This window comes from Orcinus orca, chromosome 19 (genome assembly GCF_937001465.1).
Source record: "Orcinus orca chromosome 19, mOrcOrc1.1, whole genome shotgun sequence".
Lineage (NCBI taxonomy): Eukaryota > Metazoa > Chordata > Mammalia > Artiodactyla > Delphinidae > Orcinus > Orcinus orca.
Window position 1 is genome coordinate 41,019,664 of NC_064577.1, and position 25,043 is coordinate 41,044,706.

At 55.0% G+C, this 25,043-nt stretch overlaps 1 protein-coding gene across 5 annotated transcripts in view; it reads left to right on the plus strand.

The window, feature by feature from the left end:
- The window catches only part of ZNF385C (zinc finger protein 385C), a 56,669-nt gene that overhangs the window by 2,834 nt on the left and 28,792 nt on the right, over positions 1-25,043 (plus strand). For 4 of the 5 annotated variants that reach the window (XM_049702619.1, XM_049702622.1, XM_049702621.1 and 1 more), the window contains exon 2: positions 23,478-23,732. In XM_049702619.1, the coding sequence (XP_049558576.1) occupies positions 23,480-23,732 (253 nt within the window). In that variant the 5' untranslated portion in view covers positions 23,478-23,479. Of the gene's footprint in view, positions 1-18,832; positions 18,951-23,477; positions 23,733-25,043 lie in introns of those variants that run through there. The other variant, XM_049702620.1, reaches the window with a different exon arrangement.

Here is a 25,043-nt window from a genome sequence, read left to right on the forward strand (position 1 = left end):
TAGAGGTGGGCCTGGCAGCATCTGTGACCGAAACCGCTATTTGGTGAATTCCCTTCCTGCTCTCTCTGTCCCCCAATAGCGCCCCTGTAAAACTGGGCTTAGGACACGCCCACCTGGACCAGGAAGGAGCTGCAAGGTGAAATGAAGACTGTCAGCTGCCACCGACAAGCAGTCCCCCCTTGGGCCTGCTGACCTCATTCTCCATGCCAAAACTGGGACATTTAAAAAATGTCCTGTGATGCTTAAGAGGGACGGGATGAGAGGGAGAGAGGTTGCTAATCTCCTGACTGTAGGGCGGGTGTGGGCGCTCACCGGACCTAAGGAGCAAGCAGGGAGTTCAGTGGGGCTGCAGCAGCAGGAGGGATGGAAGTCAGACTGGAGCAAGATCAGGGCTGGACCATTTCTCCAACTGCCCTTCTCAGAGGGCGTGGGGCCCGCAGCCAAGAAGGGGGCCGTGTGTCTGGAATGCGGGTCCTCCTCTAAGTTTGGATCTTGGGCTTTGGATGAGGAAGAGTGTGGGGGCCAGCTGGCCAGGCAGTGGGGTCATCCCCAGCCGGAAGGAATGGCACGTTGGTCTCGACTGGAGCTGAGTGCCCTGTGGCACCTGAACACACCGTCTGTTCAGAACGAGAGGCGCGCAGCCTTCTTATGGCCGCCTCCGACTCACTCACGGGTCCTGACTGGGCTGCTGGAGGATCAAACCTGCTGCCTTGGCCTCATTAGCGCTGTGAAGTGCTTGGTTGAACCGGACACACACACACACACTTGCATTCAGACACACACCCAGGCAAGCATGCCCACCTACACTAACCCACAGACGTCCCTGAACGGGGGCGCACCCCTAATCACCACTGCAAGTGCAATCCGAGATACAGATCCCCCACGGACCCATCCCGACACGTGCACTACACCAGCTCCTTTGCCTTCATTACAGTTCACATTCCCTCTCCCCTATTGGTGACTTCTCATTCACCTTGGGTGACCCACCAGCTCCAGTAGCCAGGGCTTGGCTTACTTGAGGGTGGTTGGGGGCCAGATGCCTGCAGGGGTTCAGCGTTAGGGACAGGAGGCAGCCATGCCGCCCTCCTGGGACTCCCTGCAAACCCCGCCAGGCTCAACAATCGGCCCCTCTGTTCCCCCGCGGCTCGCAGGGAGTGTCTCCAGGTCCCTGTGTAGTTCTGGAAGCCTCTCAGCCTGTACGGGTGTCTGTCCCTGTGTCCCGTGTGCTCTCTGGGCGGCCCTCCCCCGCTCCTGTGCCTGTCATTTTCTGTCCTTCTCTGAGTCTCTCTTTTTCTGTGTGTCTTTCTTTGTTCCTCTCCCCTTTTCTCTGTACATCTGTCTCTGTCTCTCTTAGTCTCTTTCTGTGTGTGGCTCTGCCCTTCCGTCTGTCTCTCTGGCACGGACACATGTCGCCTCACTCTCAATCTCCTTCCTTGTCCGTTGGCTCTGTGTCTCTGGTCGTGTGACGTCTCACTAGTTCATCTTTCTGTGTCTGTTTGTCTTTGCCTCTCCCCATCTTTGCCGCTAAGTCTAGGTCTCTGTCTCTCCAGTCTCTTTTCCTCTCATGAGGCGTCCCAGGGAACAGGACAGCCAGGTGTCTCTGAGTGCAGAAAAAGGTGATAAAGCGTCCCCAGGCACTGCCATCACCTCTGGCCCCTCCAACTGCCAGGAAGGAGGAGGACTATCAGGTTCTGGGGAGGACGGATGTCGGCCCACCCGCCCCGGCTCCTCTGTTGAGAACTTGAGAATTTGGGGGCTTTGGCTCCAGACAGAAATATTCAGCATCTTCTTCTGCAACAAGGCCCCGGGTCACAGGCCTGGGAGCAGGGCTGGGGGTTCAGAGTGACGAGGGAGAGAGCCCCTTGTCTGTGGCCTTGAGCCGAGGGAAAGGTCTTGGGGGCTACGAGTCTTCCTCAGAAGCGTCACTGACCAGAAGCGTCGCTGACCACTGACGCTTTTCTTTTTCCTCGAAGCAGCCCAGCTCAGCGCACCCACCCCAGGCCCCAGTGGATCCAAACCACCACTGCGCTCCCCGCCCTGTTCCGAACATTTCTGCCAACTGCCCCAGGGCCGCGGGGCCTGTTCAAACAGCCTCCCTGCCCTCTCCCACAGCCTCCCCACTTCAGGGGGCCTCTCCTCACTGCCACGGCTTCTTGGCTTCTCTTACAGGAGCGGCTGTGTTGGCTGTTTGTTTATTTGACTAAGGTTTCCTTGGGTGGGGTGAGGACCGACTCCATAGGTGCTTTCTTCCCCCACTTCAGATGCCCAGGCCAGAGGCCAGGCCGGGCCCTGCCACGCTCCAGCCGCCCTCACTGCCCTCCTCCAGCACCCCCATCAGCCTCTCCTACCTCCCCAGGCCCCAGACATCTCTACCCTCCTGATCTCAGGTCTGTTGGTTCCTACATCTGATGCCAGCGACCCCCTTCCCACTGGTCGGGCAGGAGAGGGAGCTATGACACAGCCCTGCAACCCCCATCCCTCACCTGGGGTTGGCGGAAATACCCTGAGAAGGTGTTGGGAACTGGATCCCTTGGGTTCTCTGGGGGTTCCCAAAGAGAACACATGGGGTGTAGTTTTCAGAATGTGGGAGACGTCTGCCCACCTGCCTACCCACCCTCACTGGCTGAGCGTGGAGCCAGCGGTAGAACAAGACTTCAGTGGAGGAATATTTCTCTAATGGGTTTGGGGCCCTTCCCAGGAGTCATCCCAGAATGATCTCCCTCGGACCCCAAGGGTTATTCTGTCCCTGGATTTTGTATGGTACTGTACTGTGTACAGAACTGCCACATCCCACCCTATGAAACCTGGAGAGGTCATGAAGTCCCCATCCAGGCAGAGTGTGGACTCGACGCCAGGTCTCCTCATTCCCCACAGCTAGGCCTCCTCCCCGGGCTGAGCCAGAACTGCTCTGTGGGCAAAAAGGAGCCCAGGCTGACTTGGCACTCCCTGCATCTCACCCTCACCCACGCCTCCTCCATCTTCACGGGCTGCACTGGAGACTCCCGTGTCTCCAGCTGGGGAGGGAGTGTAGGGGCACGAGTCTTGTGACCTTGTTCCGAGATCTGCTGTCCTAGTTAGCGGCTTCCTGAGGGGAGAGGGACACGAGAAGCTTTTAGAGATGGTTGCAACCATCTGGGTGCTAATTGAGAATGCGACTGTCCCTAGGTTGAGGCCGGGGACAGCTATTCCGGGGCTGTGGGATGAGGTGTGGGAGCAGAGAGGCCAGAGGGGGGATCAGGAAGTTTCCCCAAATAGCCTGGCCAACAGCCAAATGTGGGAGCCAGGCCTGGGGGGGGCAGGGTGCCTAGCCCAGCTGGGGTGGGGGTGGGGCAGCTGGCCAGTTGGCACATGGGCTTGGACCTTGGGAGGCTGGGCAAGGGGCAGAAATGAAGCAGAACTGGTACTGTCCCCTCCTTTCTGCTGAAATGGGCTTCTCCAGAACCTGGTGTCATGAGTAAGAGGGGGTTAGAGGTGGAAGACTGTTCCCTTGCCCTGTCTCTTTGCTCTCCCGGGGCTTTTGTAAGCCCTAACCCATCCCCCCGCCCCTCACCCTGGTGCTACTGATTTATTCATTCATTCAATAAATATTTATTGGGACTTCCCTGGCGGTCCAGTGGTTAAGAATCCACACTTCCATTGCCAGGGGCACGGGTTCGATCCCTGGTTGGGGAACTGAGATCCTGTAAGCCGTGTGGCACAACCAAACAAACAACTATTTATTGAGCACCTACTACGTGTTACAATTTGGTAGGCCCTGCCCTGGGAATTCAAGGAGGAATAAGACAGGGGGAATAAGAGAGCACATGAGGAGGCAGGAAGGACATCTACCTTAAAGAGGGCAAGGAAGGAAGGCCTCTCAACGGTATTTCAGCATCAGCCATGAGAAAGAGAGGTAGGAGCCAGGGGGAAAAGAGCGTTGCAGGCAGTAAGAACAGGTTCTGAGACCCTCCGGGGTGAGGGAGAGCTTGCTGTGCTCCGGGGAGAGAAAGAGCCCAGTGTGGCTGGAGTATCATAAGAAAGGCAGGGAGAGGTACGAAAACAGATCCGAGGGGCACAGGATATTTTGACCTGGACATTTTGACCCAAAGGATGTTTTGAATGCAAACATTTTAAATCAAAACATACCAACACTGAAGACTTTTAGAAAGTGTTTTCCAGTTTGAACCCTATTCATCCAGCTTAACTCCTTGATCAGATTTTTCCATTTTTCCCCTACAATTAAACAAATTTCCTTTTTTTTTCCATTCTATTTTAATTTTACTGAAATTATTTTCACTGGCATCGATTCTGTGTAGATTTTGCCACCGAGATTTGATTCACTGATCAATTTCACAACGATCAAAGACCCCCACCCCTAGTCTCTGCCATTGCGTGAGTGACTGGGTAAACTCCAATTTTGGAAGATTCGAACGTAAAAAGAGATTTGTGGTCAAGATTAGATTCCTGTGTCCACTTTAGTCAATAACGAGTCTTCCTGTATCTGGTTCCTAGCTGTTACCAGTGTTACTTCTACCAGCCATAGCCTTAAGTGGAGAGTTGCATTTATATCTCAGTTAATCTGTGGGCAGGATGGTGGGTTGCAGAGGAGAAGGGTTTTGGGGAGACGGGTAGGGGCCAGATCTTCCAGTCGGTAAGGATTCTCTTAAAGTGAAGGAGGGACTTCCCTGGTGGTCCAGCGGTTGGCACTCTGCACTTTCACTGCCATGGCCCAGGTTCAATCCCTGGTGGGGGAACTGAGATCCCGCAAGCCGCAGAGTGCGGCCAAAATAAAAAATAATAATAATATAATAAGATAAAAATCAGGGAGTTCCCTGGTGGCGCAGTGGTTTAGAATCCGCCTGCCAATGCAGGGGACACAGGTTCAAGCCCTGGTCCAGTAAGATCCCACATGCCGCGGAGCAACTCAGCCCATGCGCCACAACTACTGAGCCTGCGTTCTACAGCCCGTAAGCCACAACTACGGGGCCCTCATGCCTAGAGCCTGTGTTCCGCAGCAAAGAGTAACCCCCGCTCACCGCAGCTAGAGAAGCCCACGTGCAGCAAAGAAGACCCAATGCAGCCAAATAAATAAATAAGTAAATAAAATTTTTAAAATAAAAATCAGATTTGATATTTAAAAAATAATAATAATAAAGTGAAGGAGAAGCTTTTGGAGGTTTTAGGCAGGAGAGTGACAAGTTCAGATCTGCCTTTTTTTTTGCGGTACGCGGGCCTCTCACTGTTGTGGCCTCTCCTGTTGCGGAGCACAGGCTCCAGACGTGCAGGCTCAGCAGCCATGGCTCATGGGCCCAGCCGCTCCACGGCATGTGGGATCTTCCCGGACCAGGGCACGAACCCGTGTCCCCTACATCGGCAGGCGGACTCTCAACCACTACACCACCAGGGAAGATTTGCCTTTTAAAAAGGCTCTTCTGGCCATGTGGAGAATAGACTGGGAGTGTGGGAGGTGGAGGAGTGGAGGCAGGGAGGCTGGTGAGGAGGCTATGGTGCTAATCCAGGTGGTAAAGAGAAGTGAACAGATTGAAGACAGATTAGGGAGGTAGAAAGGGCCAGGTAATCCCATCTCACTCCCCGGATCCCACCATGGCCCTCCCCACTCCCCCCAGAGTGACCTCCATGTCATTCCTCACACCCTCAGCTCCTGCCCCTCCCTTCCTCTGAAGCCCCAGACACCCCAGGGTCCGACCACTTGAAGTTTGCACAGGATAGAGACCGAGAACTAGGGTGTTTTCCTCGGGGCTCCCTCCCAGTCTGTCTCCTGGCTGAATGTGGCGAGGGAGGGTGAAGGATGCCCTGCTGAGGTTGGGGTGGGGGGCTGGGAGGGGTGGGGATGGCCCTCAGGCCCACCTGCCCAGAGCACATGGCTGGAGCAGCCAGGGCGACCACAGATCTGGCCGTGAAACAGACCCAGACACAAGGCGCTTGTCTGGTCCGTGGCTCCGAGCTCTGGGTGTGACCCTGGGCAGGGGTACAAAGGGGCCTCTGTTGGTGCGGGGCACAGATCCCACCTGGGCCAGGCCAGGCGCCTGAGGAGTAAGGGAGGTGGGCCTTGGGGTGCTTGAAGGGAGAAGGCTTGAAGTAACTGACCTGATCCTCAGTCTCCTTGCCTGTAAAATGGAATCTTAATCCCAGCCTCCCAGAACTAGCGCATCGTCAGGACCCACTTTGTTGACTGACTAAAGCGTCACCTTCCTGGAATCGTGTATTTTTTAAAATTAATTAATTAATTAATTAATTTATTTATTTATTTATTTTTTGACCGTGTTGGGTCTTCATTGCTGCGCGTGGGCTTTCTCTAGTTGCGGCGAGTGAGGGCTACTCTTTGTTGCGGTGCGCGGGCTTTCTTGTTGCAGTGGCTTCTCTTGTTGCGGAGCACGGGCTCTAGGCTTGCGGACTTCAGTAGCTGCAGCACACAGGCTCAGTAGTTGTGGCTCACGGGCTCTAGAGCACAGGCTCAGTAGTTGTGGCGCACGGACTTAGTTGCTCCACAGCATGTGGGATCCTCCTGGACCAGGGCTCGAACCTGTGTCCCCTACACTGACAGGCGGATTCTTAACCACTGCACCATCAGGGAAGCCCGTGGAATCATATATTTTTAAATATTATTTAACAAACACACATAATGTACGATGTACCTGTTTGCTAAACACTGTACAAATATTGACTCATTTAATCCCCGTAACAACTCTCTAAGAAAGATACTATTTATCCTTATCTTACAGATGGGGAAACTATGGCACAGAGGTGGCCAAGGTCCCACAGTTGGGAAGTGGCAGGGGCAGGATTTGAACCCAGTGTGGGGATATGGCTATACTATGCTGCTTCCCTAAAGGGTGAGCATCCCTTAGGCCAGGCAGCTAAAGCATGAGGCGGGGCGGGGACCTGATTCTTCAGCAGGGATGTAAGGGGATTCTCTCCCATCCCAGGGCCTGGCCCTTAGGGCAGGGCTGAGAGTGTAGTGGGAGGGAGAGAAGTCAGACTCCACGGGAGGAGTCCTGGGATCAGAGACCCAGGACAGGAGAAGGGGGTGGAGCAGGGATTTCCAGGAGCAGGTCACAACCCTGCCGCCTTTGGCCCAGTTGTGGGAGCAGCTGTGTCCAGCAGAGGCTGGGGTAGGTTTGGTACTCCTTCAACCAGGACGAGTCCTACCTGTGGGGCGCCAGACTTGGAGCCACATGGTTGGACATGAAACATGGACATGGAACAGAATGGCGTGGGGGCTTCGGCCAAGAGGCTGAGGAAACAGAGTCCAAGCCCACAGCGGTGGGGACCTTCCGTCTTCACGGTTAAGCCCAGGAGCATGCGCAGAACTTGACGGCCTGAGAAAGGAGGCGGGGCTTCCCAGGCTGAGGTCAGACAGGTGGGTCCTTTTGCTCCTAAGCAGCAGGGCGTGGCTCTGGACAGGACAGTGCTGGAATCCCAGACACATCTCTAGGCCTGTCTGCTCTTCAGAATCACCTGGGTGCTTGTTAAAAAGGCAGACGCTGAACCTCACTCCAGCCCCTGAATCTGAACCCCTGGGATTGGGGCCCAGCCCAGGATGGCCAGCAAGCTCCCAGGTAATGTTCAAGGGGCCAGCCATTGGGGAAAACTGCAGGGTGAGGGGTTCTCACCCCTAGCTGCACGTGGGAATCACCTGGGCAGAATTGAAAAGTCCTGGTGCCCAGGCTGCACCCTGGACCAAGTTCATCGGAATCCCTGGGGAGGGGCCCCAGCATCATTTTCAAAGCTGCCCAGGTGATTCCAGTGAGCAGCCACAGTTGAGGACCCTCAAGCAGACCTGTCCCTCACATCAGCCAGCTCTGGGCTGAACCGTCCTGTCCTCAGAGAGGCCTTTCCTGGCCTCTTGTTCTCCCTGACCTTGTGTATTTGTCTGCGTATTGACCTGACCATCTCCCTAGATTGCAAGCCCCGTGAGGGACCCTTAGGACTTTTGTTCACTGCTGGATCCCCGGGGCATAGAATGGAGGGCCTGGCATAGAGTAGGTATTCAATGAATGTTTATTGAGTGAGTTTATCGAGCCCCTACTCTATGCCAGGCCCAAAGGGAGACACTCTCCATATATATCCCTTGATTTTCCCAACAACCCTGCAAGGTAGATTCTATTGTGCCCATTTTACAGATCAGAGGGGTGAAGCGACTTGCCCAAGGTCTGATGGCTCCAGAGCCCAGGCTCTGTCCTGGGCCCCAGGCTGTCTCCCAGCCAAGGCCTTCTGGCAGCCTCTACTGTGGGAAGCAGCCTGGCAGCCTGGAGGCTGAGCGGAGGGCCTGGGGGGCATAGGGCATGTTGACACAGCCCATCCCCAGGGCGTTTCTTGGAGCCTCTCTGCTGGTTTTGAAAGGCTTCCTTCATGGCCTGCAACGGCCCTGTGCTTCCACCCACCCGACTGATCTGAGAGGAGGACTCCTTGTGGTCGGCAGCTGCTCCCTGGCCAGCAAGGTGGACCGCGGCCACCCCACCATCTCCCTCAGCCAGTGGGCTTGGAGTCTCTCCCCCACCTCGTGCCCCAGGTGACCCCAGATCCTCAGGGTCATCCTCAGCCTCCCCCTGCCTCCATCCTTCTGAGGTTAGGATGCGTTAAGTTCAGTTACTTATACGGAGGAAGAGGAGAGGACCTCAGGGTCCGGTGGGGTGGGAGCATTCTGCTGGACAAACTAACTAAATAAAAGCATCAGGAAATGAAGGGTGGGTTGGGGAAACTCAAAGATCTTAATTTCCTCAGGGTTGATCCCGGCTGGTAGTCAGGGCCTCTCCCGGCCTCTTCTGAATACAGCTCTTTAAGTAAGAGGGAAGGTAGCCAAGGTCCCAGTGAGGACCCCTGGGCCCTCAGCCTTTCCTTCTCTTCCATGGGGCAGTATGGGGAAGTCCCCCCAGTAAGCTGACTGCCTTCTAGACTGCTGCTGTTGCAATGAATATTCTGGGGAGGGGGCTACCCCTGCTGTGGACACGTCAGTTCCCAGCCTCCTCTCCTCCAGCTTCGGCCTCTCCTACACAACACAGGCAGCTTTGCCAAGCTGAGTGAGGAGGTTGAAATAATTTCCATTGCGTTGGTAACAAAAACAAGTTGGATATAGCTCTGGGCTGGGAAAGCCTGGGGACGGGCTGATAGCCTTGTGAGGCAAGATGACAGGCAGGAGGGGAGGGGTCTAGTCTGGGTATGGGGAAGGGCACCCTGTGTTGGGAAAGGGGATCATTGGTGAGGTTTTGGGGGTTCTGCCCAGGCCCGTTTGTCTTCCCTCTCTTTTGCCCCATTAGTTTCCATTGCACAGCTGTGAGGAAGTTCTTTCTGCAGTCTTACCACTGTGCCTCCTGCTTTAACTAACAATGTCATCCCCTCACATCACAATGGCTCTCTATAGCCTGCAGGGTATTTTCTATTTGTTATCTTATTTAATCTTCTTAGCTGCCAGCCTTGGGTTAGGGGAGTTATTATTAGTTATTATTATTGTCATCCCCATTTCACAGATCAGGAAACTGAGATGTGGGGAAAAGGGCCGTGTTCCCAGTCACAGGTCAGTACGTGGCAGAGTTGTACTTAAATGCATGTTTCCCTGATTCCAACTTACTCCGGTTCTCATGAGACTCCCCCAGATTACTTTCACAGACACACACTTATCCCCTCCCCTGGCTCCTCCCCTTTCCATCTCACCACAACTCAGAAGCAGCCCAGGCCTGGAAAGGTCGTCCTGTCCATCCTACTGCCTCTAAGCCAGTGCAATGGAGCCTCCGTGTGGCCCGTATTTGGAGCTCATCTGGCCATGTTTCCAGGAGAGGGTGATGGTGGCAAAGTCAGGGGAGTCGAAGGCGTCAGCTGCTGCTGCTTCTTTTTATTGTTTGTTTGTTTTATTTTATTTATTTATTTTCTTATTAGTTATCTATTTTATATGTATTAGTGTACACATGTCAATCCCAATCTCCCAGTTCATCACACTACTACCACCACCGCCCGCCACGTTCCCCCCTTGGTGTCCATACGTTTGTTCTCTATATCTGTGTCTCTATTTCTGCCTTGCAAACCGGTTCATCTGTACCACTTTTCTAGATTCAACATATATGCGTTAATATATGATATTTGTTTTTCCCTTTCTGACTTCACGCTGCTGCTTCTTTTTGAGCAAAGACTTTTAAAGTTTAATGTGAGAATCTCATCCTGATTACTGAAAACTGAGGACCTCTTGCGTGTCCAAGAATCCACTACTGACCATGCGCGAGGAGCAGGGAGACTGTGCTGGGCCCTCCCCCCACCCCCCATCCTCATGCATGTTGAGGTGGCTGAGACTTTAGGTTTTGTGTTTTGTTTTGTTTTTGTTCTTAGCGGAAAGAGGTATTTTTAGATCATGGTAGGCATGATTTGGGCCTCCCTACTTCAAGACCTGGACCAGGGGATCCCAGTCCTTCCCTTTTACATCTAAGAAGTTGATGTTCTAGGAAGGAACTGCTGGCGAGTCTGGGTGTGAAGCCAGTCAGAGGGCACAGAAACTCAGGGACCCAGAAGGTCATCACGTCTCCCCACCCCATCGTCCCGGCTGGGAAACCGAGGCCTGTGGCTGTTGTCTCCACATCATGCCTGCCCAGAAGTAAACCAATTAGCACCGTGTCTGGTTCTGTGTTCCCAGCGCCTGTCTCATTATTTGGGGATTTATGTCTCGGTCACCGTGAAGGACAGCTGTCCCAGCTTCCCCTGGGGGGAGCCCGGCCAGCCATAGAGCCCGGCGGCGGCAGCAGGTTGTGCCATCCTGCTTCGGGCAGGATGGGGATTTAATTTCAGAGGGATTTGCAACAAGTGGGGAGATGCCCTGGGCACATGGTGGCTCTGGGCTATTTTAGGAGGCAAAAGGCTGGCCCCCTTGGGGGGAGGGCTCTCAGCCGTTAGTGATTCTGCCCTTTCAGTGGGAACGGAAAGGACCCATGATGGACAGTGCAGGCCCACCTGAGGTTGGGGCTTCCCCCGCCTTCCTGGAACACAGGGGCCTAGAATTACTCTACGCCCCCAACCCCAGGTGGGGCCATGAGCAGAACAGGAGCTGCTGTCTGGGCAGGGGTCTTTGGCTCCTCTCCTGAGCCCCTTTGCTACAGGCTTTGCTCAGCTGGGGCCCTTGGTGTTATTAGTAAGAATGATTAGTATAACCATCTCCTATCTTTGTGATAGGGATTTCTATTTATTGAGCACTCAGGGGAGGCCCTGCGGTGCAGGGAAAAGGGCACAGCCTTAAGGCCAGACATACCGGGCTCCCATTCTGTATGGGCCACTTCCAAGCTGGGCATAACAGCTTGTGTGTGTTACGTAAGTCCCTTCACCTCTCTGAGCCCCGGCGCCCCGTCTCTAAAGCAGGGACCATAACACCTCATTAATGATACCCGTTTTATTAATTGGGCACATATTATGTCAGTCATTCTGCAGGGATGATCTCACATCACCCTCTGCCATGTTATTATGTGTTCTTTTTTCCTTTCTTTAAAACAAATTTTTTTTTTAATAAATTTAATTTTGGCTGCGTTGGGTCTTTGTTGCTGCGCGCGGGATTTCTCTAGTTGTGGCGAGCGGGGGCTACTCTTCATCGTGGTGTGCAGGCTTCTCATTGTGGTGACTTCTCTTGTTGCGGAGCACGGGCTCTAGGCGCACGGGCTTCAGTAGTTGTGGCTCGCGGGCCCTAGAGCGCAGGCTCAGTAGTTGTGGCGCACGGGCTGAGTTGTTCCGCGGCACGTGGGATCTTCCCGGACCAGGGCTCGAACCCGTGTCCCCTGCATTGGCAGGCAGATTCTTAACCACTATGCCACCAGGGAAGCCCTATTATCTGTTAATTGTCCTGTTTTACAGATAAGGAAACTGAAGCTCAGAGAGGGAAAGTAACTTGCCTCAGCCCACACAGCCAGAGCAAGGAACCCAATCCATTTTTTGTGCCCACAGTGAGAGTTGGTTCGTCCCTCAAATCCAGCAATATGTGTTGGTTGCATTTGGTGTGCCAGGCACTGTTCTAGGGCTGAGGATTCATCACAGACAAAACAGAGGAAGAGGAGATAATGGGATGAGACTGAGCAGCAGGGAGAACTGAGTGGCCCAACTAGAGACTCCGTAGCCTTATTTAGACTAAGGGTCATTTTTCTGGCGGCATTGGAGGGGGAGGGCAATAACTAGGGGCCTGAATCCCTCCTTGGATGAGTGATGGGCGGGAAAGGGAGCACCAGCCCAACCTCCACCTCCAGCTCTCATGACGAAGAAGAGGTTTTCTGTGTTTTCTTCCTCCTCACCCACCTTTATAGGAAAAATGTCTGGGTATATTGGGATAAGGCCTTTAGAGGCACCATTACATAGAGGAAAGAGGCCCTAGAGTTTAGAGTCAACCAGATGGGGTTCAACTTCAACCCTTTCTAGTGTGTGACCTCAGGCAGGTAAACTAACCTCTCAGAGCTTCCCTTTCCTCATCTTTAAAGTGAGGAGAGGAATACTGACTTTTCAAGGCTATTTGGGAGGATAAAATCGATCGATAAAGCTGTGGGAAGGGTCTGGAAGGCAGAAGGCTCACAGCTGAGAGCAGTGTTGTGTGTGTGTGCAGGGTTGGAGTTCAAGGGCGTGTTATCCCTGTGTATCTAGGTGAAGCCACGTCTTTGTGGTGGCACTAAGCTGGCACTTGTGGTCCTGCTGAATGATTTCATCAGGCTGGGCAGAATGGGAGAGCCAGCAAGCCCAAACACAAGGTCTGGTGGTCATAGTTCGAGAAATCACGCTCTGGGCAACTAGATGGGGAGGCTGAACTTGCCAACATATCACGTGAAAGTAGACATGGGAGGTCCCCTCAGCTCTATATAGAGCTGACTCAGGAGGGCAGAAAAGTTAAGGGCTGGGCAGCATTCATAGAGGACGGGATGGAGGATGGGGGGAGGTGATTATCTCCTTTGCTCTGTTCTAAGCAGGACATTGAAAGCCTAAGTAAGTTTAAGAGGGATGTGAGTGGGGTCATAAAACCTCTGGAGACAAATTTTTATTGAGTTGTGCAGTTCAGGTCACTGGATCACCATGCAAGGGACTGAGCAGAAGGGAATGAGTAAAGGCCCAGAACTAGCCTATTCAGCACAGTGGGGTGGCTGGGGCAGGGTTTGGGGGGCACAGTTCAATACAGTATGATAAGTGCAGTGTTGGGGCCCATAGGAGATGCCCTAGGAGCATGTAGGAGGGGCTTCCTGGAGGAGGTGGCCATGTAAGGGAAAGAATAGTTGAGGGAAATACGTCTATTTTGCTGGGAGAGGATGGCCATGTAAGGGAAAGAATAGTTGAGGAAAATAGGTCTATTTTGCTGGGAGAAGAGACCCCTGAGGAAGAGGCTGCCAGCCGTCTTCGGCAGGCTGTGGAAGTCGGGGTGGGTTTTTTCTGCATTACCAGAGAGCAGCTCTAGAACCCTTGCACAAGCATTACAGGAAAGCAACTTCCAGACCCCATATTGACGAGCTTTCTATCCTCGAGAACCATCCATCAGCGGAATGGGCTGTGTTGTGAGAGAGTGAGTCATCAGTATAGGCAAGCAGAGGCCAGAGGCTAACCTGTCAGGGATACGTTACAGAAGGGACAGGATGACCGCTAAGATCCCTTCCAAGTCTGAGCAACTGCAGTTCCCCATGGACAGACACAGGATGTGGACTGTGACGGAGAGAGATGTGACTGGATCAAGTTGTGGGGGGGGGGGGGTGCTGGGGGATGGCGAGGTACCCGTGGGGGACCATGACTGTCAGCCCCACCCTGCACTGATTGATTTGTGAGTAACCACTTTATTGAGATATGTCACATAGCTTACAATTCGCCCATTTTAAAATAATTTTATTTATTTTTGGCTGTGTTGGGTCTTCGTTGCTGGGCGCAGGCTTTCTCTAGTTGCGGTGAGCAGGGGCTACTCTTTGTTGAGGTGCGCGGGCTTCTCACTGCAGTGGCTTCTCTTGTTGCGGAGCACAGGCTCTAGGCACGCGGGCTTCAGTAGTTGTGGCTCGCGGGCTCTAGAGCGCAGGCTCAGTAGTTGTGGCGCACGGGCTTAGTTGCCCTGCGGCACGTGGATCTTCCCGGACCAGGGCTCGAACCCGTGTCCCCTGTGTTGGCAGGCGGATTCTTACCCACTGTGCCACCAGGGAAGCCCAATTCGCCCATTTAAAGTGTACACTTTAATGTGGATTGACTCTTAGCGTGGAAATGAATTCATGCATTCGTTCAACAACTCTTCACATGGAGCATTTATTAGGTACGCATCAAGCTTTGCATTGGTGCTTCCGATATCTGGGAAATAAAGGCCCTGCCCCCATGAGGGAGACAGGCAAAAGCATTACATCCTGGGAGATGTGCTAAGAGGACAGTTAACCAGGGGCTGGGATAAAGTATAATGGGGCTGGGGAAATGGGGTCCTGGGGAGGTGATATTGGAGTTGAGGCCTGAGTGATGAGGAAACAGCCCTGTGAAGATCAGCTCCAGGCTGAGGCAACAGTAGAGGCCTCAAGACGGGAGTGAGTTGGTGGGTGTGAGAACCAGAAGTGCTGGGAGGGAGCGGGCATGGCATCTCCAGGGCTCCCCACAGCGGGACCTCCTCTCTGGAAGGCCTCTTTCACGTGAAGCCTGCCCGGAGCATGAGGTGGGGTGAGCAGCAGTGGTACATCTTCTTTAGGTACATGAGCCATTCCCATCCCCTTTTGGGGGGACTCCCCAATAATGGAATGATGGCAAGAGCTGTTAGGATGTTATGCCACTGGCCCCTGCCTCCTGCCCTCCTCTGCTTGGCTTCATACCCCTGCCTTGTGCCCTGATGCAGCCCAGACCCAGTGCACTGATTCCCTGGGAAGAATCAGAAATGTCTCCCAGCCGCACACACCGGTGATATTTCCCCAGCAGGCGCACTGGCCTGGTTTGGTGCTCTGACCTCCGGGCAACCTGGAGTCTTCTTTTCGGCGCTCACTTCCTGAGTGACTTTGGACCAGTTGCTTAACATCCCCAGTCTTTCATCTCCTGGTGTGTAAAATGGGAATCAAACCAATCTGGGCTGAGTTGTTATGAGGATTGAATGCCATCCTCCTGGCACCCAGGAGGTGCTCCATGAATGTCAGCTTCCTCCTTCTCCCTGAACTTCCCCCGAGAAGAGGGGCTGGTTTACAAAGGGGTAGGGAAGGTCACAGCAGGCCACTGGGAGGTGGCCACTTTGGGGTCCCCTCCCCTAAGCTCTGGGACCCCTCCGAAGGCGAGGAGCGCTCAGGACTGGCCAGCCAGGGGTAGGGAGGATACTCACCCATGGGCCCAGCCCCGCCACCAGGAGAGTCCCTGGGTCTCCCCTCCTCTCCTTCCTGGGGAGCCCCATCGAGGGGAGCAGCCCCTCTCCCAGCCTGCTCGCCTGCCCTCCGTTCGGGGCGCGTGGCTCCTGGCACCTGCTTCCCGCGGGCCGCCCAGGGGCGGGCTCCGGAGACTCCGCGGCTGCCCCGGGACGCGGGGGCCCGGGACTCACCCGCCGCTCACCTCTGGGAGCCGAGAATCCAGATCGCCCCGGGTGGCCGCGGGCGGCTGGATGCGGCCCCGCTCCGGTCGGGAGCGCCCTTCAGGTAGGGGCGGGCGCGGGCCGTGGGACCGCACTCCTGGCTCCCCAACCGGGACCGACGCGCCGCTGGGGCTGAGCACCCGAGGGGGCCCGCGCGCGGGTTGGCGGTTTTGGTGTCTCTGTAGGGCTGGTGGCAGCGGCGAGGACCCTGCCCCGCCTTGTGTTGGGGGAAGGTGGGAGACAAGAATCACGACTTAACCGGAAACAGAGGTTGGGAGCTGGGACAAGGGTGATGGCCAGAGGACTTCCAGCTCCCAGGAGGTAGGGGAAGGGAGGCTGGGGACCACGGGGCAGAGACGGTGAGACTCTCATCCTAAAAAGGAGGGGACCGTTCTCTGCAGACAGGGGGCTCCACCAAATAACCTACCTTCTTCGTCTAAGTTGTTTAGAGACTCCAAAAATCAACCCCCCCTTACTAGCCCCTGGGATAGAGTAGAATGGAAGGGGTGGGGGATGGGAGATCTGTTGTCTTTTGGGGCAGGGGTGCAAAGAGTGTGCTCTCCACCCCCGGGTCCCATCCCCCTCATTCACCGTCTTTGGAAGCCTTCCTGCCCGCCCCTCCCCCTTCAAGCAGAATGCTTCCTCTTCTGTCAGGGTCAGGGGCAGAGGTTGGCCCTCGCGGTCCAAGGGGGAGGCAGGGTTCTCTCTCCCACCCACAACTCTCAAACAGTCCTAGGACGTCTCAACCCTCCTTCCTCTGGCTCTCAGGACGCATTCACTCAGCCCCAACTTGGAAGTGCTGATAGGGAGGTGCTCCCCATTGTGGGACAATCGCGATGGGGAGCACGGATTGGGGGAGCCGCTGTTCAGTCTTATGGGGAGTTGTGCTGGGCGAGCAGGCGGTGGATGAGGCTGAGCTGTGCCAGCGTCCTGGGCAGGCGGTGTGGAGGGTCTCCTGCACAACAAGGAAGGTTCCTAGGCCTTGCCTGGCGGCAGAGGCTAGAACAGGGGGTACTGAGGCTCATACCCCCTCCCCCACCCCCACCTCAGAGGCAGCTGTTCTGTGTTGCCACTGTGGACCCTGCAGGAGGGATGCAGCTTAGACTGCAAGAAGGACTTCCTTCCTGAGGGTGGCCTGAGGGTCTTTCAGGGGAGTCTCAGTGTCCAGGAGAGGCAGCCCTTATCTCTGGGGGTGTCAGGAGGGAAGGAGCCCCTCTGGGACTCCCAGCCAATAGGGGGTGAGGACAGATTGGGGGAAGAGAGGGTCAGGGGGGACGGTGACCTCATCTCTGGGCCATCTCTCTCTGTCACCTCCCATGCCCCCTCTCTCCCATCCTTGGAGCTGGAGTGTTGACTTTCAGCACCTCTTATCCAGCTCACCCTTGAAATCCCCAGCACCCAGTAGTCCCCAGGGAGAGGTGACCGGCTTTCTCTGTCATCACTTCGGGGGGGAAGACAGACACGGCTGTCTCGGTTTGCCTAATGGATCCCCACCCCGCCGCATCTGACACCTGGACCGGCTGTTGCCCAGCCCCAGGGCCTCCTGTTCTGGCCAAGCAGGGACGTGTGGGTTGGGGGTTGCCGTGGCTGCCCCCACTCGGGCCATCCCGCTCCTCGAGGTGGGGGTCTCTGACTCCTCTGGGGAGTCTTTTGTGTGAGTTGAGAGAACCCAGCTCTCTGGGCCATCCCATGTTGGGTGCCGCTCTATGGTGGCCGCACAACTGAAGTGAGTTATTGCCCTTCCTCACCCTGCAAAGTGTCAGCCTTGGGAGAGTAGAAGTGACAGGAAAGAGAGACCAAAATGCTCAGTGGTGGCTCCTTGGGGACACTGAGGGGGCAGCCAGGCCCAGGAGGGCTCACACTCCATCAGGACGAGAACGGATGAGGCCTCTCTTCTTCCAGGCACAATCTCACACTCATGCTCGTGACCCTGTGAGTGACGGGGATGGGGGCCACCACGGTGTGCACCCCCTGCCCCTTTAGCATAGGATGGTACAGAACTGACCCTTTTCACCTGCCTCTCTTTTCGACTGTGAGCCTCAGTTTCCTCATTTGTAAAGCCTCACAGGGTTGTTATGAGGGTTAACGGAGGTGCTGTCTACACAGTGCCCAGATGGCAATGGACACTCTCCACAGGGCAGTTCTTTCTCTATCCCCACCCTGCCTTTCTCTGGCAGCTGAAACAGACAAATACAACTTGGCTTCCCCCCTCCCACCCCAATCTGAGAGGCAGCTGCTCTGTGTTGCCACTGCCCACCTGCAAAGGACCTAAGAGATTAGCCCAGCCCCACCCTCTCTCTTTAAAGAAGGGGAACTGAAGCCCAGAGGGGCAGGGACTGGCCCAAGGTTGGCTGGCCAGCCAGGCTCCCTTCTCAGAGGCAGGGCCTGGGACCTGGCTCAGGGAGGCGGGAGGGTAGATATTGACAGACCTGGGGAAAAATACCGGAGTGTAGTTGGGCTCATTAAGGGTTTGGTGAGGGAGCCCTTCATGCCCTGCCAAAGGCTGGAGACAGGCCTAGAACCTTCCTCTCCTGTTAACCCTTTGGCAAAAGCAGCGCTTTCCTGAGGACACCCTTCCCCAGGCTGCGGCTGAAACAACTCCCCGCTCTGCACTTACGGCCTCCAGAGTTCTTTCTATCCACCCCTCTTTGGATAGTACAGTCAGAGAATCCCACACAGTGCCCGAGGACTCCACTGAAACCTGGGGCCCTGGGACTTCCCTGGTGGTGCAGTGGTTAAGACTCCGCGCTCCTGGTGCAAGGGACCCAGGTTCAATCCCTGGTCAGGGAACTAGATCCTACGTGCATGCCACAACTAAGAGTTCAAATGCCACAACTAAGAAGCCCGCGTGCTGCAATGAAGACCCGGTGCAACCAAATAAATTAAAAAGAAAAAAAGAGAGGCTTCTCTGGTGGCGCAGTGGTTGAGAATCCACCTGCCAGTGCAGGGGGACACGGGTTGGAGCCCTGGTCCGGGAGGATCCCACATGCCGCGGAGCAACGGAGTCCGGGCACCACAACTACTGAGCCTGTGCTCTGGGGCCTGCGAGCCACAACTACTGAAGCCCGCACGCCTAGAGCCCGTGCTGGGCAAGAAGAGAGGCCACCGTGGTGAGAAGCCCACGTACCACAACGAAGAGTAGTCCCCGCTCGCCGCAACTAGAGAAAGCCCGAGCGCAGCAGCAAAGACCCAATGCAGCCAAAACAAGAAAAAGAAAAGAAGAAACCTGGGGCCCTGAAGCCCACTGTCGCCCAGGAAGAAGGGATGGAAATGGGCCCTGGGGCCTGCCTGAGTGCTCCTTTCTGACCCCCTCTAGCTCCATATGGATGGACACACAGACAGACAGGCAGACAGCAGCCCTGGCCTCCATCAACTCTCCAGTGCTGCTTTGAGCCTGCCTTCAAGTACTGGCTCCCTCCCTGCTGCAGCCTCAGCCCATCTCTCAAGGAAGGTGAGAACAGAGGGAGCTTTACCCGCTTCCCGTGTAAATCAGACAGACAGACACCTGGGTACACGCATGCTCTTTTCCTCTGCTTTCACCTGGTCTTTTCCCAAGTTAAGTTCAATTCTCTCCCTGTCTTCACACCCCTTACTCCCAGCCTCTCTGGCTCTGGCCCCCACTCTCCCTGCCCAGGGTGTAGCACCTCCCTGCCTGCCAGGTAGGGGCTGGGCATCCCTGAGCCTCCCCAGAAGCCCTTCTCTGTATCCGTAGCCCCCCTTCCCACCCAGCAGTTCAGATCAGGACTTGGCAGGCTTTAAGGAGAGGTGGGACAGGGCCATGAAACCTCTCCATGCTTGTTCTCTAATCTATGAAGTGGGATAATAGGTCAATAATGGTGCCCACCTCATGGGGTTGTGAAGTTTAAAAGAGATCCTGTGTGTAAAGCACCTGGCACACAGTAAGCTCTCGGTAAACAGAGGTGTAATGATAAAGAAGAGGTGGTCTGGGCAGCTGAGTGGTAGAGAGGGAAGTAGGGAAGCTTCCAGAAGCAGTTCTTGTACTGCCTGTCCATGTACTTTGAAGCAAGTCCCCTCCCCTGCTCTGGGACTCGATTTCCTCTTTTGTTAAAGTCAGTGTGTCCTATCCAAATGTGGGTCCAGCGAGGGTGAGTCATGCTGGTTCTGAATAGGGCCCAGCAGGGGGTGTACTGGCCTCTTGATGCCCACAGCAGGGGTTAGACTGACCTGTGTGTGCCCTAAAAATTGCCCACCCCTCCACATTTTCTTGCTGGGAGCCTTAGCTGAGCTGGAGTTGTGGAGCTCCTGAGAGGACAGCTGTGAAGCCGGGGTTAGGCAGGGCAGGCTGCAGCAGCCCCAGCAGCCTGGCTGGGGGGGTGGGGGGGGGCACAATTAGCCCCGGGATCCAGGAGGGCTCTGTGAGCTCAGAGGCTGTATATCACAGGGGTTTAATCAGCCCCATGGCAGGTATTTTTTGTCTGCTCTCTTGGGCTATGTCCTGGGCCTGCCTGTCATAAGTTGCACTGAGATTTCAAAATACCCCTGTCCCCTTGCTGGTGGAGCAGGCAGCTCTCCTGGGCATGGCCAGGAAAATCTCATCCCCCTGAAGCCTCTTCCCCCTGGCTGGTTGGACCCACCTCCCAATACCCATACCTGGTACTTTCTTCCTGCTCCTCTTTCCTGCTGGGAGAGTGGGGGAAGACTTGTAAAGGCAGGAGAATAGCTGTGATGACCTCCATCTAGAGGTGAGAGGAGGTAGACTCTCACAAGGTGATGGAGTGACCTTCCAGTGTACCCTCCGTGGGCAGAGCTGTCCCCTGGACCCCAGACATGGTGCCCAGGAGTTTGGCATGGCTCAGAGGGGCAACCTAGTTGCCTCAAGAGTGTGGAGGAGTTCCACCTCTTATCTTCCCGCTAGATGCTCTCTGCGCCACCTGGAGGCTATCTCTTGTACTGCAGCCCAGCCAAACCACCAGGCACAGTGCCGGGGTCCCTCAAGTCACCAGGCACGTAGGATTGCACAAGGGTCAGATCCATGGTGTATTCGTTTTCTAGGGCTGCCATAACAAAGCACTACAAACCAGGTGGCCTAAACAATAGAAATGTCTTGTCTCACAGTTCTGGAGGCTGGAAGTCTAAAATCAGTGTCATCAGGGTTAGTTCCTTCTGAGGGCTGTAAGGAAGTCTGTTCCATGCTGTCATGGTCTGAACGCGGGTTGGAAAAGAATTTCCAGACACAAAGCAGAATGTAAAGAAGATAGAATTTATTAGAGGGAAGGGTCACTGCCAGAACAGCGGGCCGACTTCCTAGTAGTCTGGGAGAGTCGAGCCCGAACATGTGCTATTGATCAGTTTTTATAGCCAGAAAACAAAAGAATGGTCCGAGGTGAAAATTTCCTTTACTGATTGGTCGAGGCACATATACCTTCCTTCTATAGGGTGGGAGTGGGACAGGGCATATGCCTTTCCTTATTTGGGACAGGTCCCGTTGCCCAGGTGGGCGTCTGCAGGGCCTGCTTCTGGTGGCCGCCCCCAGGAACCAGGGAGAAGTTCCGGCCCTTCCTGTGTCTCACGCTGGGCCTGGTTCATAACCTGTTTCCCCTGCCGGCCAGCAGCCTGCTGTTCCTGGTCTCTCCCATGACTCCCATGTGCTGACGTTTATAGGACCCTGAGAGGCGTTTTATATAGATCAGCTTGTCTAATCCTCCCAGTGCCCTTATGACTTGGGAACTGTTCCTCATCACCCCCATTTTACAGATATACAGATGAGAAGACTGAGACTCAGGTCACACAACCAGTAAGTGACAGAGCTGAGATGTGAAACCAGGTGGGGGTCAATATAGAGCTCGTGCTCTTTTTTTTTTAATTTTAATTTTTTTAATTTTAATTTTTTAAATTTTTGGCTGCATTGGGTCTTCGTTGCTGTGTGCAGGCTTCCTCTAGTTGTGGTGAGTGGGAGCTACTCTTTGTTGCGGTGCGCGAACTTCTCATTGCGGTGGCTTCTCGTTGCGGAGCACGGGCTCTAGGCGCGTGGGCTTCAGTAGCTGTGGTGTGTGGGCTCAGTAGTTGTGGCGTATGGGCTTAGTTGCCCCGCGGCATGTGGGATGTTCCCGGACCATGGCTCGAACCCGTGTTCCCCGCATTGGTAGGTGGATTCTTAACCACTGTGCCACCAGGGAAGTCCCAGAGCACGTGCTCTTCATTACTGTGCCCCTCTGTTCCATTCACTCACAGTCCCCACACACGTCATGACAGCCCATTTTGTGGGAACATTGCCTGCAAAAGTGACAAGCAGCTTACTAAGAGCAGGGAGTGGGGTCCAAGGACTGCAGGCAAGGTTCTTGGCTGTGAACTTGAGAAATTAATTTTCTTTGTTCAGATGTGGGCTCCACTACTAGACATGTGGCCTTATGGGAACGTTATGGCATCACTTGACTTCACTGGGTCTAATTTGCAAAATGAACACAAGTCTAAAGACACAGGAAATGTCTTTTAGGAGGATGTATTGGTTCGCTTAGGCTGCTGTAACAAAGAACCACAGACTGAGTGGCTTAAATACCAAAAATTTGTTTTCTCCCAATTCTGGAGGATAGAAGTTTGATAGAAGTTTGGGCTCAAGGTATAGGCAGAGTTGGTTTCTTCTAAGGCCTTGTTCTTTTGCTTGCAGATGGCCATCTTCTCCCTGTGTCTTCCCATGGTCTTCTCTCTGTAAATGTCTCTGTCCAAATTTCCTTTTCTTTGTTTTTTTTTTTTTGTTTTTTTTTTTTTGGCTATGCCACATGGCTTGTGGGGTCTTAATTCCCCAACCAGGGATCTAACCCGGGCCCTCGGCAGTGAGGACATGGAGGCCTAACCACTGCACTGCCAGGGAATTCCCCAAATGTCCTCTTCTTATAAGGACAACAGCCATATTGGATTAGGGACCACCCTAATGACCTCATCTTAACTTAATTACCTCTTTAAAGACCCTCTCTCCAAATCCAATCACATTGTGAGATACTAGGAGTTAGGACTTCAACGTATGAATTTGTGGGGGGGGCAGGGTGGGGGTCACCAGACATAATTCAGCCCATACAAGAGAAATGGGCTCTGTCACTTCTCACTCAGGCCCTAGCCTTGGGGCTCCCCAGCTCTGAGCGAGAGACACAGTCCCTGACCTCAGGAATTCTCTGTCCTGGTGAGGGGGACACCAGGCCTGCCCTCGGGAAATACCCAATCTGAAGCAGAGGCAGGAAGCATCCACACAGATTCAGGAGGAAAGTGAAAATCAACCCAGTTCAGTCTGAGGAAGGTCATGGGGCAGAATAGAGCCAGTTAGAGGCAGAAAGGTCCGGTGGGTGGGAAAGGTTCAGAGAAGTGAGTCGGAAAGGAGAAGGGGAGGGGCCTGGAGGGGCGATGCGCATGCTCTGCAGGGCCCAGCGCGTGCGCGACCCACGTGTGTGTGTGTGTGTGTGTGTGTGTGTGTGTGTGTGTGTGTGTAAACACCAACTGTTGCCCTAACAGCAGGGGGCATCGGGAGCCACGTGGGGCAGGGGTGGAGATGGCTTCACACACTGTCACCGTTTGTGAATGTCACCGGCACTGGGCACGAGGTGGTTGGGTTTCTGCAGTCATCCTCTGGCGGGCAGCTCCTGCATCTCCAGCAGGCACCACAGGCCTGCCTGTCCTTGGGCCAGGCTAGTGTCTCCAGTAGCCTCTCTGCTGGCTCTCCCTCCACGTCGCCTGCTTTCTGAGAGCCCCGCTCTCCCTCTGAGCGCTTTGCTCTGAGCCCTCAGGTGTCGGCCCCCCAGTGTGTGGCCATTTCTGACACTCTTGCAGATACCCCTGCATTTTACTGCTGCTTTGTTTAAAACAGCCCCCCTTCTGCTCCCTTTTGCCATCCTTGGGCTGCGGCTTTCAGAAGGCCAGGGAATTTCAGCTGGGATCTGGGGCACAGGCATCTCTGGGTCCCGAAGCCCTCTTGCTCCTTCTGTGTATTCGTTGCACTCGCCTTTGTTTACTTGTCTCCCGATCTGCCCAGGTATGAAGCGGCCACTGAGCCCATCTCCCCCGGGTGAGAAGGAGCCCCCCGGAGGATCTGCAGCTGCTGAGTGCCCCCCTCGGCCTCCAGAACCACCTAAACCCAAGCGGGAAAGAAAACGGCCGTCGTACACCCTCTGCGACGTCTGCAACATCCAGCTGAACTCGGCAGCCCAGGCCCAGGTGCACTGTGGGGGGCGGGCCCACCAGAGGCGCCTGCGGCAGCTCAGCTTGGGAAAGACGCCCCTGGGGCCAGGTCAGTGTGGAGGGGCGCTGCTCCCACAGATTTGGTTCTGGGCCCCTGTGAGGGGCTCTGGGTCTGTGGCCTCTCTCTGTGGGGTCTTTTGGTCTGGGGTACCCTCCATGGGGTCTTAGAGTCTGAAGTTCCCCAGATGCCGTCAAGTTTTTTTGCATCCGGACAGCCCTCTATGGGGTCTCTCAGGGCCTGAGGTCCGAGGCCTCCTCGGGATCTGGGGCTCTCCCTGTGGGGTCTTTTAGGACCAGGCCCCCTAAGCAGCATTTCTCCAGCCAGGAGCCCCCTAGCAGATAGTTTTCCAGATAAGGGCCTCACCTACGGGGCGTCCCGGGCTCCTGCTCTGGCCTCTGAAGGCCAGGGTCAGCGAAGTGCACGACACTCCGACTAAGGGCTGAGAGGTGGTCAGGGGAAGAGGGGGGAGAAGCCCCTCTCCCTTTGGCCACTGGACTCCTGGCCAGGATTTCGGCCTCTCCCTGGCTGGCATGACTCTGCAGAGGTTGGGCTGCAAGAGGGCCGCTGGCTGCAAGGCAGATTTCTGGGCGAAGTGGGTGAATGGATTCGTGAGTATGATTCCAGCTGACAGGCACATGGGAGTCATGGGAGAAACCAGGGGCAGCAGGCTGCTGGCCGGCAGGGGAAACAGGTTATGAACCAGGCCCAGCGTGAGAGGCAGGAAGGGCCGGAACTTCTGCCTGGTTCCTGGGGGCGGCCACCAGAAGCATGTCCTGCACACACACCCTGCAGCCCAGGTTGGTAGCTTTGCCAGAGGGCTGCACTCTGACCTCTTGAGGGCTGCCTGTTGTTTGGGTGAGTGTTTATGGGATGCCCGCTGTGCTCCCCACACTGTGCTGGGGCCTGGAGACGTTCCAGTCTTACTCCTCCCGCCACGGCCCCCAAGACTGAAACTGTCTTTTAGGCTGAGACAGATACGAAATGAGCAGATGAGTGTTGTGGGTGCTACATGGGACATGACCCCAGGGGTACAAAGGAGAAAGGGCAATTCTACCTGGGGGTACCACGAAAGGCCTCCCGAAGGAGGGGGGCTGCAGTGAGCTTCGGAACAGGGGTCAGAGGAGAAGGGACCTCGCAGGCAGAGGTCACTGAATAAGCAAAGCAGGGAATGCTCTAAGGGCTGGTACCATCTTCCCCACCTGAGCACTTGGAGCTGGACCCCAGGATATGACTCTGAATAAGGGCATATTCAACTGTATGGATGTTTCTGGAGTGTGTGTGTGTGTTCAAAAGTCATTCATTAATTCATCAAATACTTACAGACAGCTTACTATGTGCAAGCTGCTGATTGGGGGTATT